This window comes from Hesperophylax consimilis, chromosome 16 (assembly GCF_061612785.1).
Source record: "Hesperophylax consimilis isolate HC1 chromosome 16, BYU_Hcon_1.0, whole genome shotgun sequence".
Classification (NCBI taxonomy): Eukaryota; Metazoa; Arthropoda; class Insecta; order Trichoptera; family Limnephilidae; genus Hesperophylax; species Hesperophylax consimilis.
In genome coordinates this window covers 35420354-35442883 of record NC_142851.1, presented here as the reverse complement: position 1 = coordinate 35442883, position 22530 = coordinate 35420354, and the positions used below count along the sequence as shown (strand labels likewise).

At 36.3% G+C, this 22530-nt stretch overlaps 2 protein-coding genes across 2 annotated transcripts; one reads left to right on the top strand and one right to left on the bottom strand.

Moving 5' to 3' along the window:
* Window positions 1-783: 783 nt before the first annotated feature.
* LOC149417134 (ribosomal RNA processing protein 36 homolog) lies at window positions 784-15878 on the bottom strand. Its single transcript, XM_089640782.1, has 4 exons — window positions 15604-15878; window positions 14695-14933; window positions 5952-6232; window positions 784-1051 (listed from the first exon to the last, which is right to left on the bottom strand). The coding sequence occupies exons 1-4, from the start codon at window positions 15637-15639 to the stop codon at window positions 921-923; spliced, it is 687 nt and encodes a 228-aa protein (XP_089496908.1). The 5' UTR covers window positions 15640-15878; the 3' UTR covers window positions 784-920.
* Window positions 15879-16370: 492 nt separating this feature from the next.
* On the top strand, window positions 16371-22530 carry LOC149417133 (kelch-like protein 15). Its single transcript, XM_089641249.1, has 3 exons — window positions 16371-16846; window positions 20441-21776; window positions 22212-22530. Exons 1-3 carry the CDS (start codon window positions 16673-16675, stop codon window positions 22520-22522), a joined length of 1821 nt encoding a protein of 606 aa, XP_089497375.1. The 5' UTR covers window positions 16371-16672; the 3' UTR covers window positions 22523-22530.

Genomic DNA, 22530 nt, shown 5'->3' with positions numbered 1-22530 from the left:
GATAAGATGTAAATAATAGTCGTTTGGATACTCCATACTATTTGGTTTATTTAGTGTTATTACTAATGTACAGTATTCGAGATGTTGTTGCAAAGAGAGGACGAGTTACAACAGACACGCCTTTTTATACGTCTCGGTCATGCTGTCTCACTCAGATATGCCTGTCTCTTTCATACCGACAGACATACGTTCACCACAATTATTACCGCTTTGGCGGAAGACGACAGCGATTTTTTCTGGACAAAAACAAAATCTCAATTCTTTCTATGATACAGTAACTTTAAAAATAAATTAAACACCAATACATATGCAAAATTAGTTGTATATTCAGGTCGATTAATGAATGTAGTGATTTTACTAGTGTAAAATGTTCTTATTTATTGATCAATTTACCGGTCCCTCATTTACACGGGGAAGGTAATGAGATTTTAGCATGTTTTTTGTATACCATAAAGTTATTAAGTAACAAATGCCTAATCCGGTAAATACTACTTTTTCCTTTTTGAAATAACTACATTTTCCAATAAAACTTTCTTGAAAAACATTATTTTTCATATGACTTTTTTGCAAGAACATGCGATTTGAACGAAACGGCGGAATGACCCACATACATATATTTCCTCGTCGGATGATGTAAAATACCAACATAATGTCTGATTAAGGACCTGACTGAGATAGTGCTGGAATTACAGGAGGTGTGGGAGGGAATATGTAGTAAGATTCTACTGCATTACCCAATATCCGGTGTCCTGGGTAAAGAGAAAAATTAAAATACGGCACTAGTTTGGTTAAAAAATAAACATTTTATTTAATAAAGATTAATAACTAGTAAAATATGTGCTGTAGAAAATGCATTGTGTGAAATAAACACCATTTACAGAACAAATTAGATTTAATTTTGATGACATTATGTTTGTTTTTTACATAACATTCATACCCTTCCTAGTTTTCTGTGCATTCTTCTTCCTGTGTTTGGTGATGTGCTTCTCGAGCTTTCCTGTCGCCTTCAATTCTTCATACTGCTCTACCAGGTTGTAGATCTTTTTGTCAGCTGAAATCACAAAACCAACTTGCATTACCCACAGCAGATAAATGATTACAGGAAGCATCTTTAAATGACCTTGACGGCACATGTGTTTTGTTTATAACCATAGACATCCAAATTGATAAACTAGCCCATCAGCGAAAGGGTAACAAACCAAGTTCGCTGAGTGAACAAACGAGTCTGACGGTATACAGGCGACTCGCTTAGTAATATCAAAAATAAAATCTGCTAACAAATTACTAGTTCTTTATACAAAGGCGCGCAAATTGCTGGCTGCGTAAAAACTACCACGAATCCCAAATCGGGTAAACAAAAGTTTGGGCTTGTTCCCAAAATTGAAAATTTTGTTACACTATTTTATTTACTTTTTATTAGTTGCAATTGAAAAGTTTGTACATGATGTAGGTATAAAGTATAAATTCAATTCTTTTCACAGTCCTCCTCACTAGGGTTTCCTGTTCTGAGGCGGCCTGTAGATTATTTTGTATTTAGTTTCAAGTTGTCTTTACATCGTCTTCATAATGTTTGTAAGTTAAATATCACTTTGTTCTCTCAGCCATTTTTTTACTTTGTTTAAATATATTCACTGCCGTTATTTTTTTTGTTCATTTTGGTAGAGCATTGTATAATTTCGTGGCATAGAATATATTTTTCTGTCCAAAAGATGTGTAGGGGTTATGTCACCGCTCCTAGAGTCATCAAAATCATAACCAGACGGCATGTGTTAAAACAGCCGAGACGGCAATTATTCTTTCGAGACTTCAATAGTAATATCGGTACCATCATACGTAGACTGCTGACTTGCATATAGGGTGATGTAAACGCCCAGACAATAAACCGAGTCAGCAGTTCTGCGGGTTCGAAGTCCAGACGCTACTCCAACCCGTGGCAGACGAGAACAAAGAAATCGGCAGCTATATAAGCGGTGGAGGACTTGAGTACATCAGTCAGTCATCATCGGTCTTCATACCACATCACTCCAGTCACAAGTCCGACTTGGCATACCGAGAGTCTACGCCTCGGCCCCGTGGTATTCCCAGTCAGCATCTTCCACTCATCTGCAGACCAGTCCGTTCCACCTTCGCCTACCTCGTTCACACTGGAGTATCCGGAAGACCCCACGTCTTCATCAGTGCTGAACGCAGCAACAAGGCCGGTCTCCACGGCTCCATCGCCGCCATCGCCGTCATCGAGTCTACGCCTGTTTCATCACCATCATCTATCTATCCAGAGCCATTTCTCAACTGCACAACTCAACCGATTTGTTATTCCGAATTTCAATAAACACTGTGACCAGAGGCGGCTCTAGGGATTCAGTCGTGGTAGGTCATTTGAAAAAAATGTGTGACTAATCTTTATTTGATATTGTGAAAAATGCCCATATATTATTAACTATATCAATTTGTTATAGAGTTTTAGAGTCGCGGACTCTAAATAAATATTATGTTAATATAATAAATTGGAAATAAATACACAATCCATGTACTTACGGCAAATTATTTTTAAGATATTAAGTTTTAATGTAGTTGTCCACAACATTAAAATAAATAAAATCAGTGTTTGATTCTATTTGACAATGATTTTTTACGTTTTTTGTTTTGTTTCATTCTAAATCGATAACAACATAAATAATTATTCTAATCCTTTCCCGAACTATGCAATTGAAAAACAACCATTGTTCCACACACTACAAGCGTGTAAAATGAAAAAACGACATTTGTTTATGTCACCATCTCTGTAAAACATATAATATTCACCGTGTTGTCTCCCCCACGGTCATGACCTAAGCGTCCCTAAACTTTCTTCGGAAGCTAATTTTTACTTCGACGAAAAATATAGTGCCATCTCGTTTATTCTATGGCGCGCGTAGGGACAGAAGATGCCAAATTGGACATTCTTTAAATTGACCCAGCGAATCGTGTGGACTTGTGAATGAAAGCTTCTATTAGAGACAACAGATGTCACTGCTAGTCACTCGCCGCCGCCGCTGTTTCGCGTTACATTTTAAATGTTTTGATGCACATAATTGATTATTATATTTATTATTGTTGTCTTATAATTTTGGGGGGTCAAACACCAATTGACCTAAGGGAAGAACCGCCACTGACTGTGACAACAACACTGTGACATTCAAACTGGGAGTAACCAGTATATTTTGGCTTATTGCTGCTCTGGTTTAGTATTTATGTTGGGCAGTGGAGTATTTATATACAATTTTATTTACTATTTTAAATAAAATATTTTTGAATAAAGTTTTTGTACATTGTGGACTTAGGAAGTTTTTAAATACTTATTCTGTCGGAGTTCTAACCTGAACTTTTAGAATTGTCTTTAGTACTGGTTTTTGGGCTATGTTGATCCATTCTGTGCGAGTGCTCAAGGCAGACTCTATTAGTGATTGACACAAAGCGTAGTACACTTTTTTAATGTCGTTTATGTTGAGGATATTACGGATGTTTCTATAGAAGAATGTGTACCTGGTGAGTTATTTTGTAATTATGTCAATATATGAGTTCCATCGGAGATTTTCATCGATTTCAATTCCAAGATATTTGATGGTTTTGGAGTGTGCTATAGTGTGACAGAGGCATGATAAACCTTGATTATGTTGATAGATTCCTTGGCGTGTATGTAATTTGAGAATTAAGTCTCCCGATGGCTGTCCTCTGGCTGTTATAGAAAATGTCAGTGATTTTGTTTTATTGCCATTAAGCGTGAATTTCTCTTGAGCCAGTTTTGCAGGAGACCAAGACCATGTTCCGCTTCTTTGTAGGTACTTATCCAATTTCTTTCTTTAAATACAATTACTGTTTCGTCACCAAAAGTAATGATTTTTCCCCTCGTTCCTAGGTTACAGACATTGATATATATTAGAAATAATATCGGTCCTAATACACTTCCTTGCGGTACTCCATGGTTGATTAAGAGAGGTTTGCTTTTTCTCTTGTTAATTTGATCTCTCCATCATATAACTTTTTAGTAAGTTTAGAGTTGTATTTGACAACAAACCAATTTTTGAAAGTTTTGCAAAAAGGACACGGACAAGGAAGACACTTTTACAGATGTGTTATAATTTGCCCACCTCACTCATTTTTAGCATCTGATTGGTTTATCGTTCAGATTCTGCACAGAAAAGTCCCACAATGCACTGTGCTGCATTGTGGTACTGTTATCTTACTTTAGCAGACTTGTTTATGTTTATGTTTATAACCCAGTCTCAGAAAGTCTACATTTCATTTGAATAAATAATGTAAATTTTGGAAATACAAATCCAGACAGAAATTTCAATTATATAATATTATGCTGCTGTCATAAGCAAAAAGGCAGTTGGAAAATTTAAATTTTCACATTCTGAGGTACTCTTTATTATAATAGGTTGATAAAACATTGAAGATCTCCTATATCAGAATGTTGAAAATCGCCGGCCGGTAAGGATCAACATAAACTAAAATAAATAAATGATATATTATACAACATTTTCGAAGAAAGCAAACACTTTGTGGCTTGCCATTATATAAAATAAATTTTTTAAACCACTTTATTCGAGTTATATAGGTTGACCGATTTCGGTTGCACTCAACTTTAAATCCATTAATGAAATGGCCCCAACCTACATCTCTGCACTATGCGTTGGAAAACACTGGTCTGAGGCAGTCACTCTGATATCAGCAACATCATCAGCTGTAGGCAGACTGGTGGAACCTAAGCGCAAGCCAAATACTAAGTTTGGTGATTCCGCTTTCGGAGCATCTGGGCCGAAGGCTTAGAATAAACTCCCTCCGGAACTAAGATCCACAACAAATCCAACAGAATTCAGGTCTAAACTAAAAACTTACCTTGTCATACCCTAAAATTAAATATACCATCCTGAGAGAAGTCCAATTATATCCAATTTTGTCCTAAATCCTGAATCTAAATTTCGCTAATAAACAATTAGTTAATGTTAATTAAGTGTTAATCTTAAGTGACCTACCAGGTAAGTATCGTTTTGTATATTATCTCCATATATAGTTAGTAATAACATAGATCATTGTAGAAATGTATTACATATTTGTACAGCGCCCTTGAGGTGATTTTGAACAAAACGGCGCTATACAAATCATACTAATATTTTTACTATTTATATTTCCATTGTCCTGAAGAAGGGGTCTCCTACAATGAGTAGGAAACTCTTACAATGAGTTTTGTAACTCATCGGCATTGCTCTAGCAAGAAATAAAAAAAAGGTTGAGTGCAACCGAAATAGGCGTATAGTAAATATAATATAAAAGTAACTCAAATAAAGTGGTTTAAAAAAAGTTAATTTTTTTTCATTTATATTATACATATAACAATAGCTAAACAAATATTCATTGTTAACTAGTACCAATGTATCACCATTACCAATAATTATTAACCTTCGGACTCCAATAGCAAGTAACACTAAGCCTTAGACAAATTACACTATATTATGAGCGCATAATTTGGGCGTGGCATAACATATATACCCATAACCCAGCATATTATATGTTGGGGTGACACACTACGCTATAATCTTACTCAGGAGAGGGGGTCAAATCAAATAGGGGACTGCCGCGGAATATCATTTCTTTGTATGGGATCTGTCACTTTGAAAGATGACAGCTAAGTAATTACAGCGCTCCATAAATTGACCCCTTCTCCTGCCGTAGGTAATTTTCAAATATATAGGCTGGCTAGCAGATTACAATGCATATTGTCGCCGTATCCACAATTATAACACATCATCTTTTTAGGTGTGTCAGTTCTGTATGGAATTGTATGGGGTTATATAAAACGCTTTGAACTTAAAGCGTAATCTGTCACCCCCTTTATTGAATAATAATATAGTTTATAGTTTTTTATAACCTAATAATAAACCAAGAAAAAAAATAATAAATTGTCTTACATTTGTTGACATAGGTAGGAGTCTTGCCTTCTTTCATCAACTTGACTTTCTCCTGATACTCGTCGTTCTTCTTGTCCTCCTTCTCCTTTGTGCGCCGCTCCTCTCGCGCCTGGTTCTCCATGCGCTGGATCAGGTACTTTATCTGCTCCTGCCTCTCCGGGTCGTCCTCCTTGCTCAGCTCTTTGTTGAGCATCTTCAGTTCGTTCTGTTTTATATCTGAGATGAAACTGTAGCTTCTCTTGAAGGCCTTGGCATTGTAAGTACCGCACAGGGAGTCAAATCTGGAACACAAATTTAACCATGTCTTCATCAGTGTTGGCTTTATCCCCAGCTGAGACAGCTGTCGAAAGCTATTGGCATCTGGCAGATATATCTTACATATTTATTTATATATAAATTATCACATATAATATTGTTTTAATTTTTACTACACTTCCATTAAAAGCATTTGGTTGTGGATGGAAGAGGAGTGTACATTTGCGAAAAAATAATATAACTAGGTTACAAAGTAAAAAATAATTGCGAAATTAAAAACCATACAAATTGTTGTATTTGGAAAGAAGAAAAAATATATATATATATTATGGGGGATAAATAGAGTATTGTAGGATAATTTGTAAGATTTTCAAGTGAAACTAGGGGAATCAGTTTTTTTGTTAATGATTTCCCTAAAATATTTTTTTTATATAGTTCTTTATTTTTTTTTTATCATTAATGCTTCTGATAATTTATTAAAGAAATGTTTTCCTTGGTGGGTGTAATGGTGCTGGGCAAAAGAAGTGTGTAGTTTAAGGCATGCAAATATATATATTTAAGTCTGGTTCGATTTTCACTTATGAATGTGTATTTTTCTTTTATAATTTGAATAATTGAATTTTTCATAAATAAGTTTTTAAATGTAGGAACTTTTAATTCTTCGAATATGCGTTCAGTGGGGAAGTCAGGAGGTTTTTTTAGTATTATTTTATTATGACTTTTTGAACAATTTATATGGGGGGTCAGGCTAGTTTTGTAAGCTGCTCCCCAACTGATAATGGCATATTGCAGAACACACTGTACTAATGCATAATATACTGAGCATAAATTTTTCATTGATAAGAAATTTCTGATTCATAAGAATATATGCATAAATTAATTTATTTTCTTTATTGTATGGCAGATGTGATCTTTCCATTTTATGTTTGTTTAATTTTAATGTATTGTGGACGATTTTTCAAATAAATTTCTATCCACTGGGCGGCTTTATCGTTGATATTATTAGATTTTAGTTTTTTAATAAGCTTTACGTGAGAGATACTATCAAAAGCCTTTCTTAGGTCTATAAAGATTCCTGCGCATTTATTGCCTTCATCAAGTGCAGAGTATATACAGTGATGTAACATTTGCAATTGCATCTTGTGTGCTTTTTGTTTTCATGAAGCCGTATTGATTGTGGTGTAATATTTTATTTTCCTCAATAAAATCTACAATTTGTTTTTTCACAATGTTTTCAATTTTTTTTTGCTATATTCGATATTAGAGATATCGGTCTATAATTTGAGAAATTTTGTGGGTCACCAGTTTTAAAGATAGGCGATATTAGAAATTTATTACAATTTGTGGGAAATATGCCTTTGGTCAGACTGAGATTAATAAGGTGGCTAAGAGGTGTAAGTAAGTACATTTCCATTGTTTTGAGTATTTTTGCAGGGATATGGTCAAAACCTGGTGTAACGGACGTTGTTGGCCACATTATTAATTTTCATCAAATATGTTTGACATTTATAAAATGTGCCTACCCCACGCCACTGGCGAAATCACCACTCCCCGCCACTGGTCATTTTGTCCCCGTTTCGGCCAAAGCGGCCTGAAAACTTTGACTCCGAAAGGCCTCGGTACCGCATCGCGCACCCTATCTCTGCCGAGCGGAACGATGTTCAAATTTTTACTATGTACAATTTACTAAGAAATATCAATTTATTAAATGTTGCAAATGCCTATATTTTACTTGTACATCTCCTCGGCGGTAGTTAAATAAACACTATTTGCTATGTGCTACCACTGAGGAGATATTTAAAATGCTGTTTTCAACATAATATTTGTATAAATTTTTTTACAATTATTTTTACCTTTTTTGCCTGTACAAAAATCCAGGAACCTCGTAGCATAGTGAATCTTTTGTCTTTCTGAGCGCAATGTTACGGGGAACCTGAGTAAAATACTAACTTAACCATTTTTTACAAATTTGATCGCTTCAAGATCATTTTTACACTTTTATTTACAAACTTTTCTTATTTTCTGTCGTATCTTGGCAAACTAAAAATCTAGTTGTCAAGGTACACATTCTTATAACTGCTATGTAATTAAACTATGTAATTGTTATTCAGGCGAGCTTACAAAATCTTTGCAAACTCCCAAATTCAAGCGTCTGCCTTCGGCTGTACCACCGGCAAAATGAATATGCGACATTTTGCGGGGGCATATAAACGCATTTCTGGCGCGGATAGAATCCCCACCACTTTTTGGCTAACAGCACAATGTCGGCTGCGAGTTAAGCTTATTGCATATAAGCAGCAAAATAAAAAATAAAAATCAGTTCATCTTTACCACCAAAACAATTTAGTTTTATTATCAACAAGTGACTCCTGCCCACCAACTGCCTCACCTCGCAGTCTTCAACTTCAGTCTTCTGCTCCATAACCTTCTGGCGTTACCTCATCAAGACCAGTCGGCCCTACTCAGGAAAACCGCCAACGCCAGAAGCGAGCAGAGACGAAAGCACACACAGTGCCCAACATTCACCAAGCACCGGGTGCGGGAGGCAGATTGTACATAAATTTGTACCACTATCATCATCATCGGCCGTAAAGGAGCATTTTCATCGGTTGAAGACACGGTTTGGAACCGGCGCCCAAATCTACAGTCTTGTGCGGACTCCCGTCCAGTACACCTGGAGAAGAGCCGCCTTTCATGTTTTCTATTATGTGTTGTATTTTCATCGGTTGAAGACACGGTTTGGAACCGGCGCCCAAATCTACAGTCTTGTGCGGACTCCCGTCCAGTACACCTGGAGAAGAGCCGCCTTTCATGTTTTCTATTATGTGTTGTATTTTGGATTTAGTAGTTTTTTTTAAAAACGGATAGTGTATTTCGGTTTTGTGTATTACTGGTTGCGGGTTTAGGCATGTGTAGAGGCTTATAGATTTTTCAACGAGGTTATTTCCTACTTTAGAGAAATAATAATTAAAAAATTTTGCTGTTTGTTTAGGGTCTCTGGATACATCTATAATATTATTTTCGTGTTTAATATATTTAATAGTATTATATTTTTTCTTGTTTTCAATTGCATAATTTACCATTTTCAAAACAGTTTCAGATTGTTTTCTGAAGTAGAAATAATTTTTTTAAAGAAGTCGTCTTTGCTTTTTTAAATTAAACTTGTTAATTTATTTCTATATTTTCTGAGAAAGGTCTTGACCTTTTCATCATGTGGATATTAAATTGTAGTTTTATATTTTTCTTTTTCTCTAATTGATTTTATAAGACCGCAAGTGATCCAAGGTTTTAGACGTCTGTATTAGGAATTTGTGTGTAATGAGACTTCTGTCGTATAATTTTCAATATGATCCCTAAGTTTTTTTATCAAACATACATATTTGAACATTTTTCGACATCGTTGGAATGTAATATTGTATACCAAGTTTCTGCTTTTAATTTTTCTTCTAATATCGAAAAATTTGTAATTTTTTTTTGGTAATTGGGGTATTTCTTTCCGTTTTCATTTCATTATTATTATTATTATATAAACACAAGCAAGCAAGTATCTATTTTAATATTGTTGGCAGTAGGTAACATGATAAAATATATAAGGTTAAAATCATACACACGGTTAATATCCGTGCATCTAGACCAACGCAGCATCCTCCCTGGTCTACGCATCTCCCGCTCAACCGCCTACAAGGTCCACCGCACCTTCGGCTTTCCCGTCAGCACTGGAGTACCTGAAGACCCATGATCTTCGCCAGTGCCTGACCGTCAACGAGTCCGGTCACCAGCAGCGGCGTCGACTCACTGACCCGCGCTTGACCAGCACATCACCGCCTGCATCCGGAGTGTACATCATCAGTCCTAAGTCATCTCTCATCACGGCTACCTGACACAATAAAACGCTGTGACCTTCACCACTGTCTTTCATTCCGTGCCTCCTAACCAGATCCCCAAAAACTCGATGCCACTCCAAGTATCACCGCATGGATGACACAACCAGTGGTGGTCAAAATATGTGGGGGTTCACCAGAGTACATCAAAGTCATAAATTAGTTCTATTCTCCGCTCATATTGTTTAGCGAAGACCTCTACGACTCTCGTGTTGAAATCAGGCATAGACTGTGTACTGGACGGGAGTCCGCACAAGACTGTAGATTTAGGCGCCGGGTCCAAACCGTGTCTTCAACCGAGGAGAATGCTCCTTTACGGCCGATGATGATGATGATAGTAGTATATTTGATGAAATCTGCCTCCCGCACCCAGGCTTGGTGAATAGTGGGCACTGGGTGTGCTGTCGTCTCTGCTCGCTTCTGGTGTTGGCGGTTTTCCAGAGGAGGGCCGGCTTGTCTTGAAGAGGTAACACCAGAAGATCTTGGAGCAGAAGACTTGGCGAGGTGAGGCAGATGTTGGGCAAGAGTCACTTGTAGATAATAAAACGCTTGGTTTCGGTGGTAAAGATGAACTAATTTATTTTCAATTATGTGGCTGCTTATATTTGATTAGCCTGACTCGCGCCCGACATTGGGCTGGGAGCCCAAAAGTGGTGGGGGATTGTACCCGCGCCAACAATGAGTTTATAGGCCCCGACAAAATGTTGCATATTCATTTTGTCGGCAGCACTGGTGAAAGTAGTTGCTTAAATTTGCGAGTTAGAAAAGATTTTGAACGCTTACATGAATGACAATTACATAGTTTAAATGCATAGTAGTTATAAGAATGTGTATCTTGACAACTAGATTTTTTGTTTGTCAAGATACGATAAAAAATAAGAAATGTTTGTAAATAAATGTGTAAATATGATCTCAAAGCGATCAAATTTGTAAAACATGTTAAGTTAGTATTTTTCCCAGGTCCCCCGTAACATAGCGCTCAGAAAGAGATAAGATTCACTATGCTACGAGGTTCCTGGATTTTTGTACACGCAAAAAAGGTATTAAATAAAAAATATTGTTCAAAATTGGTTGTACATATGTGTGAAAAACAGCTTTTTTAATATCTCCTCAGCGGTAGTATATCGAAAATAGTGTTTATTTGACTACCGCCGAGGGGATGAACAAGTAAAATATAAACATTTGCAATATTTAAAAATTGATTTTTCCTAGTAAATTTTACATAGAAAAAATGTTGAACATCGATCCACGCGGCAGGTAAGCGGGCGGTACGGTATCGATGCCATTCGGGGTCAAAGTTTTCAAGTCGCTTGGGCCGAAAATTGGACAAAATGACCAGTGGCGGGGAGTGGTGATTTCGCCAGTGGCGTGGGGTAGGCACATTTTATAAAAGTAAAACAAATTTTATAAAATTGAATAATGTGGTCAACTACGTCCGTTACAGACTGAATCAACCTTTTTTCAATGCTTAACACTGATAGAGCGTTCAGTCTGTCTTGGTTCAACGTGTTTCTTAAAAAGGATTTTATTCTTATTTTACGTTGAGAAACATCTTTCACTTTCAACTGACGTCATTGGAATGGTGCACAAAAGTTTTAGTAATTTCGCAGTCTCAGAAAAGTCTTCTAATAAACAAGTACTATTAAAAAGTTGTAAAATTGACAAAGCGAAAAATCGTTGCGGGCGTAAATTGCAAAGAGTCCACCTTTTAACTGAACTTTATTTAGGAAGTCTCTCTTCTCGACCTATTGTTCTCAATATATTCCATAAGAAAGGTTTAAATTCAACAGAAAATGGCGACAACTGACTGAACTGACAATAACTAATCTGAACATCACTCATCTCTTAATGACATGTTTTATCTTGTACGCTTGTATCGAAGAAAGCTGTAAGCGGAACATTAGCTGAAAAAGAGCCGATGGTAAAGTGAAGACACAATACTATCACACATACGCGTTTTAGTTTAACAGGGTGGCCACAAAAAACGGATTTCAAAATTCCCTGATAATTCCAGGTTTTCCAGGGCAGTTTCTATATTTTTCCCTGATATGTTTTATTTGGTATAAGGACATATCGTTCAAAATTTTATTTTTGAAACACGATTTTCATCTACGCCAGAAAATTAGAACAGATACATAAATAAAGGGAATTCCGTCATCTAAAGCATTTATTATTTCCTTGCACCACAATGATCTATTCAAAACAAAATACACTTATTACAAATTTATGATATTTCGCCTGAAGACAATTTGTGTACAAATGAAAAGACCAGACAAAAATAGACAAATAAACAAAAGTAAGTACAGTAGAACCCCGATAATTCGAAAAAACGCGTAATTCGAAATTTTCGCCAAAAAAATTTCCGCAGAAAATTTTTTTCATACAATTTTTTTTTAAATTCGAAATTCGTTAGTTCGTAATTCGAAATTTATTTTTGTCCGCGCACGAAAATTTGTTCGTGGAATTCGAAAAAAATTGATTTTTGCGAAAATAAATCATAATATTTCGTAAATCTGAATCTAAAAGTCAGCCGTGGCGGTAAAACGCCGAAAAATGTATTTTTACGTGGTTATACATCGTCCTAATTAGTATTATTATTTTGTAAATCTGAATCGATTTACACTGGAATGTTGTATTTTTTCAAATTTATTTCGAATATCCGAGTTTGAAGGGCCGAGAAAATACGTTTTACGCGGATATATGTCATATTTTTACGAGTTTACACCAAATATCTGTATTTAAAGGGTCAACCGCGACGAAACTCGGCCGCGAAATTTCGATTTACGCGTAAATGTATCGTATATTTACGAATTTATTTCGAATATTTGAATTTAAATGGCCCGCTGCGACGGAAATCGGCCGCGAAATCTCGATTTACGTGTAAATATATCGTATTTTTACGAATTTATTTCGAATATCTGAATTTTAAAAGGCCCGCCGCGACGGAAATCGGACGCGAAATTTCAATTTACGCGGAAATATATCGTATTTTTACTAACTTTACTACGAATATCCGAGTTAAAAAATACGGCGCGACGGAAATCGGCCGAAAAATTTCGATTCACGCCGAAATATGACATATTTTTACGAATTTACTTCAAATATCTGAACTTAAAAGGCCGGCCGCGACGAAAAACTGCCGATAAAATTCGATTTACGCGGAAATATTTCATATTTTTACGAATTTACATCAAATATCTTAATTTAAAGGGTCGGCCGCGCATTCTCGATTTACACGGAAATATATCGTATTTTTTATTTTTTTTCGAATCTGAATTTTAGGAGCCGGCCGCGACGAAATACGGCCGCGAATTCGCGTTTAACGCGGAAATATATCGTATTTTTACGAATTTAAATTCAGATATTTGAAATAATGGGCCGGCTGCGACGGAAAATTACCGCGAAATCTCGATTTACGCGGAAATATATCGTATTTTTACGAATATCTCAATTTAAAGGGTAGGCCGCGACCGAAATCAGCAGCGAAATCTCGATTTACGCGTAAATATATAGCATTTTTACGAATTTATTGCGAATATCTGAATTTAAAGGACCCGCCGCTACGGTAATCGGCAGCGAAAATAAAGAAATAATTGGTATTAATACGAATTTACAACTAAAATACCACCCGGATTTGAAGAGGCGGCCGAGAAAATCGATTTTCGGCGTATTTTTTTTTTTTTTCATAAAAATTCGAATTACGTGGGAATTCGTTAATTCGAAATTTGATTTTTGATGTCCCGTGGATTTCGAATTTACGAGGTTCTACTGTATTGACGCTTTGTAAAAATGTTGATAATGATGATCTTTAAATTTTACTACGACCGTACTGGGTGTCCGACCCTTTTGACACTTTGTTGTAACTTTGCTAGCTTTTTCTTTACAGATTTCGCACCTACATAGTAAAGGGGAAAAAAAAGGCGGGTGGTTTACAACATGATTGTGTTGCAAGGGCTATTTACGAAAATAATAATAAAAAAATACCTACTTATCTAGTTTGTCTTTGTCGGCATATCTTTTGTTACACACGCCGCTAGTAAAAGTAATAAAACACAACTTTGGGACTTCACAAATCGTAAATAACGAATTTCGTTTTATTTTTGGAATTCCCTGATATTTTAAGAATATTTTAAAATTCCCTGACATTTCCCTGATAATTCCCGGTTCGGTAAAATTCCCTGATAATTCCCGGTTTTCCAGGTCTGTGGCCACCCTGTTTAACTTTCTACTGAACAAACCGTTCCTTCTGATGTGGTGGTAAAGCTCCGGACGCCGTCCTCGATATGGTAATATTTGCAAAGAATAGTATGTACCTGCGCTTTTGACTGTTCCACAGAATATGCGAACAAAGGAGTCAAATTTTTGATCGCAATCGAAAATGAACTGCTATGAACATAGGCACAAGTCACAGTCGGTCTGCAAGTTAAGCGCACTTAATAAGTAGGTACCTTTTGTATGAGATATTTTAACCGAATTTCGAATTGTCGGAAATGTTGTTGGTTGTTCGGCGCTCGGGATCACATATTAGCTGGCCGCCACTGGTCACAACCATGGCAGCGATCGGCTCTGAAAGGGTTAAAAGGGATATTGCCAAATAAAGTAATTACCTGGGATCCCGGACTTCTTTTTCTTCCTTGGCTTTAGCATCGATTAGGGGCACGGGTCTCTTGGAGCTCATCTCCCTCGGTCTGTTCTTGTTTTCTCTCCGAAAGACGGTGTGCTTGCTGGTCTTCCTCTTGGGGGCCACCCCGAACACCGCCTCATTGTACACCTTGGAACCCAGCTTCTCCTTCAGCTTCTGCAAGTCCTCGAAGCTCATAGAGGACAACTCCGATCGAATCTGATCCTGTTGAAATACCCTGCAGCTTAGTGGTGGAACTTGGTAAAGGGCATGTGTCTGTCTTATACACCTGTGTTCTTGTGGCCTGCTGCCCGCTGCACAGAGAACTACCAAATGAGATCACCTTTATAGTAATATTTATCAAATAAGCAGTACGAGATAAACATACATTCCGCTTTTCAAACAACCATCAACTTTCAGAAATTTCTTCCGAAAGGCAGTCTTTGTGTTTCATATTTTTTCCATATCATCCACGGAACAATCTTCGGTAAAATTCCAGAACTCCGCCTACATGCGCATAAATTATTTGAAGAAATATTTTAAAAAACTTGCCTAAAAATCTATTTTATATTTAATATGAAATATCAGGAATACTGATATACCAAAATGTCAATATGGCATGCAAAGCAAATTTTCATTTCACTTAATTGTAATTTAATGCAGTATTTTTCTTTCCCCGGATGTAAAGTCAGCTTTAATAGTAATTATTGAACCAAAGCGTCATTTCAAAAAAAATATTCGTAAAGCATGGCCAGCGATCTTAAAAGGTTACCGAAAATTCTGTCGATACATTGTATCGCTATGTCCTGGCAATAATAACAATAACACATGTAAATAGGTTAAGAACAAGGTATCACCGTGCTTAATTCTTAAGAACGTATGGTTTATTACGTACTCTCTCTCTGTCATCATTTGTATCGTTTGGATCCATTTTAGTGTTTTATAATAATATTAAAAGGGATCTATCATTTTATTAAAAACACTTAATATAAATGCGATTATTTAATTTCACACGCATCACTCAAAACTCAAGGTTGACACTTGCGAAACGACATGAAGTTCGTTCGTAGTAGATTTGTGAAGAAACGGAAAGCCGAAACGTCAAAGTTTATATGGGAAAATATTTTAATATTGATGGTAACACTGATTTTTCAGAAGTTTTAATATATTGTTATTTTAAATTCTTCTTTATAATGGTACGTATACATTTGCGAACCGAGCCACGAATTACGGAAAAGGGACGAAGCAACTGCATGCGGCGTTTCGCGCCCTTTGTGTTTGCTTTGTTCCTTTCTCATAAGTTGAGGTTCAGTTTGGCAGTTTGGGTCGCCTATGTATACGTAGCATGTAATAAATTGAAATCAATGTGGTTATAATCTTTCGGTAAAAAACATCATAACTGTGAGGTAAGTTTTTAGATTCTCACGGCCAAAAGCATTTTTGTTGTTTGTTTTTGGGGTGTTATGCCGTGTTGCGCTAACTGCAACACTGTGGACACTGCAACGCTGTCCGAAACGTCGGCTAAAGAAGGAGTTAGCGCAACACGGCATAACACCCCAAAAACAAACAACAAAAATCATAACTGTGAGCTAATTATAGACTAAAATCTGGGCATACTATGTTAATAATATTATCATGCTCATATAATGTAGTGATGCCAGACCTAAAAATTAAAAATGTAAATTCCCATCTCGCAATAAACGAAAAGGTACCTATAGGATTACCGATTGAGAGATTGTTTATTTATGCCGATTGGTGTGAAGTTTTTGCCAACTGCGAAAGTTCTTTGTCTTTGATCTGTCACAATAATTCAAAATTATTAATTACGCATGCCGGTGATATTATAAACAAAAGTGTTATTGAGCTCCGAAATCAACTTTCCTCTTGTTTCTTTTCATTTGAACCACGATACATTAATTTTATCATTCAAGTAATGATAAATAATTGACATTCTCATTTGAAACATGGCACTGAACGGCGATTGCCAGAAATATTCGCAATCGTACGACGTTGTTTTGAAAGTTGGAAATAAGACATTTTATCTTGAAAAGGAAACACTTCGTGAAAAATGCGCTTATTTCGAAGCAATGTTCAGCGGAAAGTTTGCCGAGGATTCTCAGCAAGAAGTGGCCATAGAGGTTAGTTATTAATGTAATTTTTTCTACAATACCTTATCTTAACACATTTCGGCCGGGTATTTTTTGAGTCCGGGCGAAAGTAAAGTTCCCATGCGAATTTCTTTAATTGGTTTTAAATCGCTATATCTTCGAAAATAATTAAAATATTTGGTAAATATTTACCTACGACTACCGTTTTTACTACTACAAAAAATTGCCCCTTTAATAACGCCTGCTCGCGTCCCCTTTAGAGTTATATCCCAGTTTTCAAGTAGTTTGTGGGCTACGCTAGGTTTGTATAGACTGGTTTGTGATTTAATTCTACCTAATCCAACCTAACCTAACATGTACGGAATATTTTCTCAAACGGTAGTCGTAGGTAAATAATTACCAAATATTTTAATAAAAATTTCTACACACTAACTCAGCATACCCAAGCTATAAAAGTACTAAATGAAAATCGAATATTATTTGAAATGCAATTCAATTAACCTTGTAATATGTTTATTACGGTCCAGGCGGACCGTAACAAACAGGTATGAACATATAAAAATATAAAAAGCTACCGACAGGCATCGGTATTTGCTCTGCTTTCTTTAAATACGCCCGACATCTCTCGCTCGCTTGCACGTAGGAGTTGAGTGAGTGCGGAACGGAGAAAGAGATTCGAATTGGGTTTCATGGTCATAAAAACTCTCATTTCAGGAATTGAATTATTTTACCAACAAATAATATACTATCCTTTCGTTTAAATACCAATGTAAATGAAAGGCATGAAAATAAATTTTAAAAAAGACTTGCGTTACGATTCGATAATTATGTACATATAGTTGGGACCTTTACAAAGAGATTGGCATATAATATTCATGTAAAAACATTGAATAATTCGTTCTTTTCTTCCATTGAAATGAGGCCGGCGCAAAAGGTAGAACTATCCTTCCCGGCTTTAAGCATCAATCGACCGAACGGGTAGAACTATCCTTCCCGGCTTTAAGCATCAATCGACCGAACGGGTAGAACTACCTTTCCCGCCCGAAGTGTGTTAATGAAGCTGTGTAACTCAATACATTAACTTTATTTTGAGTAGTACCGAGGACATTAATAGCACTTGTCAAACTAGAATTTAATCATTAACAGTTCATCAACCTGTCCATTTTGTCATTATCTTGTATTGTTCGGTGTAAGAATAGAGAAAGAGAAAGAGACTTCTCAGATGCATAAAACATCTTTTCTTAATTTTGAACAGAATAAAAAACTTTTACCAAGGTCCGAATTTACAGTTGCAGAACGTTCTTCTTCGTTCCCGCGTCTTGAAATATTAAAAAAAACTTGTCTTAATAACCCAATTAAATTTCCAGTGTTTCGCCAAAATAGTGCCTACCTAATATGCATGAATTAAATGGTACTAACGTTTCTTCTAGCCCCGCGAGTAGTATATAAGGGAATAACAACATTTGAAAATATCGTTGATAGAAATTATTAAAAATGGTTGTCAGCGATTGCGAATAATTACCAAATATTTTATCCCCAAGTATAATATAGTTTTAACAAGCCATAATGATTTCTAAATATACAGGACCAAACAAAATAAGAATATGAGCAATAGCAGGATTGGACCATAAAGTTGTTGAATTCTGCTTCACTTGGTTTCAACTTAATTACTACAAGAAACAACTATTTATGTCGGGGGAGATGCTGAAAGATGCATTCATGTAAATTAATAGCAAACCATTTTTTCCTTCTTTTGTTCTTCAATTTGGTCTCCATTTACCTAACATTGTTGAGGTTATTTTTATTTTGGTACAATATTTTACATTTCTTATTACAATTTAGTAATGTTGGCCTCACTGGGTGGGTTACCCGTGCTGAGGCCTGCATTTTATAGCATAAAAATATTCATAATACATTTATAGAAAATATATATAATGTAGATGAAGAAAAAAAAAATTAAGATAAATTTAAACTATTATTTATTATTCCATGCACATACTTTAACCGACTGGAATTGAATGTTTCCTATTTTTTTATGGGTTACTTTACCTCTGTTCCCCAACTTGTGAAGGAAACTATATTATGTGAATATAATAATGTTTTTCAAACTGCATCTTGGAAATTGCTCTTCCGCAAATAATATCAGCTTTTCTTTCAAAATATAAAGTTTCAGTCACAAAGAGCTACAATTGACTTACATAAAATACATCTGTGATCTTAGCTTGCATAAGCAGAATATGGTACTTTTACAATAAGTGTCTAATTTTGTTATGTTTTCTGTTCACATTGGATAGATTAATTAATGAATTAATTTATTGGACAATTTGTATAACGCCGCTTTTGTGAGATATCACCTCAGGGGCGCTTTACTGTCTGATATAACTGCGATAACTCTAAATGTAAACGAATAGTCAACCAAAATAGACTATCCAGCAAAACTTGTTCTTTTTCAATTTTTCTGATAAAAGCAATTTCTGCACTTGTCATGTTTTGATCACAGAAATGTATTAACATTTTCCTTTTGACGGCTATAAAATAAACACAAGTAAATTAATATCACTGATAAAAATTTGTTCATTAATGAAAAACATGTTGACAATGAAATAAATTAGTTTCTCGAAAATAAAAAAAAGGATTTGAAATTCAAGGACTGAATTATCATAATTGAAATGATAAAGTTTTTATTGCTTCATTTTGTTTATTGTCTTCTGACTTTTAACCTTTATATTAATTAATCTGACTTTTTCTGTTGGCGTTTGCTGATTAGCGGTTTAAAGCGAGATTATGAGTAAAGGCACTGTGCATAAAAATGCAATTATTAAATGAGTGGAAACCAATGACATTTCAAATATAGACACGTTATTGTCTAACAAAATTAACACAAAATGTGAATGAAACAGAAAGAATATGTGTGAATGAAATAGAGGACCGGGCAGCGTTTACGTACTTAAAAGCTGTGTCGAATACATCAATGTGTGTGGTCGAGATGACATTATGCTTACTGGCTTACACTAGAACGCTGTACGAGACTAATGGTACTACTGCCAGTAAGTTGTACTTATATTTATGCATTGCAACATTCGCTGTCTCACTTTCTCTAATGGCGCTTAAAATCTTCGTGAAACATATTCATAATAATAGGTAATTTTGCGTGTATTTGTGAATGAAATATGATTCCTAGGCCTTTACAATTGTTTGACGTGTGATGGAAACATTTTCTCATTACACACACAAGGGTACGCTATTTCGTTATAGATGGCACACGACGTCACGCGACGCATGACAGTTTAGTACTAAATCGAAAGGACTGCAATTGCCGTATCTTTTGTTTGCTACTTTGAGATCTCTAGGTGTGTATAAGTTTTGTAATGTCATTGGTGAAACTAACTTAATGTTTGTATCTACGCAAGGGGAGATTACATTATCAGTGGACCCCCAACTAACATTATTTCCAGCTGCCCGGGAGGTGGTTACCAAATAATACATATCTACTAACCTAACGACAGATTTGACATTGCATTGTCAGTTAGAGGCAAAGATAAAAACATACATAATAATATATTGGTAGCGATCTCACAAATAATCCTATTTATGCCACACAATAAATGAATTATTTTCTCCTAGATGATATCAGCCACTTCCATGACCTTCGTAGTGGACTACCTTTACAATAAAATTGTTGAAATAGATGATTTGAGTATTGTGGTGGAACTTGTAGAGGCGGCCATGTTCTTCCAACTGGCAGAACTTGTGGACTCTATTGTGGAAATACTGAAGGCCAAGATCAGTCTCATCACGTGGGCCAAGATCCTCCAGATCGCCAGGGTATTTAACTTGAGCGATCTGGAGCGTAAAGCCAGGTGCTTCGGCTTATTTCATTTTAATGATATCCGAAAGAACATTGACTGTGTGGACAATGCAGTGACGTTGCATTGGTACTTATCCAACGCGTATTTGAAGGCAAACAATGAATATGATATTTTTGAAACCGGTTGTGATTGGTTGCGTTTAAACAATATGGATAGTAAGAATAGTATCCTAGTGATCCTCAGTTGCCTCGATTATAAAACATTAGACAAAGTGTCCCTCGAGAAAATCCTCCAAAGTGATTTGGTCAGTGGTAACGATTTGGCCAGAAAAGTGATACAGAACATTATGGAAATAAACAGTGGAGAATTAGAATGTGTCACCTCTAAAACATGCGCCACCTTTCTGCAAAATGTTAACAAAAGTGTTTCAGACATCGTCATCGGGTTCTTAACATCGGTAAAAGAAAGAGCTTGCGTGGAACAGCCGTGCGTGATCCGCAAGAGAAAAGACACCCATTTAAAGAAGTTCAATCCTAAAATCAACGAGCTCGTCAATTGGCTAGAAATATCAAACAAGGATATGTGGGGGCACAACCTGGTGGTGTGGAGAGGCTTCCATATCATCCTATTGTGCGGAGAAACCTGTATGGGGAAGAATATTTGGAATAAACATATTCTTAAATACAGCATTCTGGAAGAGAAATGGACCCGGCTGAACTCCGTCCCCGTCGTTCCCCGGCGACATGCCGCTGCCGTCATTCACGAAGATAGTCTCTACATCATCGGAGGAGTGGATTCTTTCCGGATCACGCTGGCTTCGGTCAGAAGATACGATCTTCTGCATGACACCTGGCACGCACTCCCCGATATCCCCGAATTCTGCCAGACACCCGTGGCCACATTCCACAATGGAGAACTGTACGTGTCGGCCACCATGCTGTACGTGTTCCGCAACAACCAGTGGGTGCAACTCTTCAAGACCTCCATGAGACACAACACCATCATCTCCTTCAGAGACCGCTTGTACTTCTCCCAGAACTGGAGCAACTGTCTCAACTGCTGGGACACGGAGAGTCTCATTGAATACATGAGGCCAAACGAACAGTTGAGCAAGAAATCTAATTACAATATCACTTCTATGTGCTTAATAGGTGAGTTAGTTTTTAATAGTAACACACAAGAAACAATATATACTCCACCTGAGTAAATAAAAACACTTTGATGGATGTACAGATGTTGGAATATAAAAATAAATTTGTGACTGATGGCAATTATGGCATTATTGTTTCCCTATGACATTGTTATTATTGGAATTTTCTATTTTATATAAGCTATTTATTAAAATTCTTGTTTTTTTTTTTTTTTTTTTTAAATTTATTAACGACACCATTTTGTACATTTTTGTAATTGTTTAAAGGTGGTCTTATTGTTTGGTTGCCATTTATTCATCATCATCCAATATCTGTGACAATGTTGGACACTGCAAGACTGTGGGAAACATTAGCTTAGGAAGGTGGAGTCTCAACACCCTAAAGCCATACAACACAATTTAGCTATTTGTTAATCTGGTCGGTTATTCCTTTCAGGTAAGTCTATGTATCTTCTAACGGAGCCAGAGCACTTTGACAAGCAGGCCTACTACATGGAGTGGTGCCACCTGGAGGAGTCCTCGCTGGATACGGAGATCCTCATGGAGAAGGTGGCTTGCTCCGACTATCCTTTCAACAGCTCCGAGTGCCTCGTCATCCCCAACCTTGACGTGGAGGACCGATCCATCAACGACTTTGGCAAAAGGTGGCTGGACGCTGATGACTTCAGCAATGGTATTGTTAACCTAGACGCAGAAGACGACTGCAGCAAAACCAACTGTGTACTTAAAGTGATCAATTCGGATTAATCCTCCTT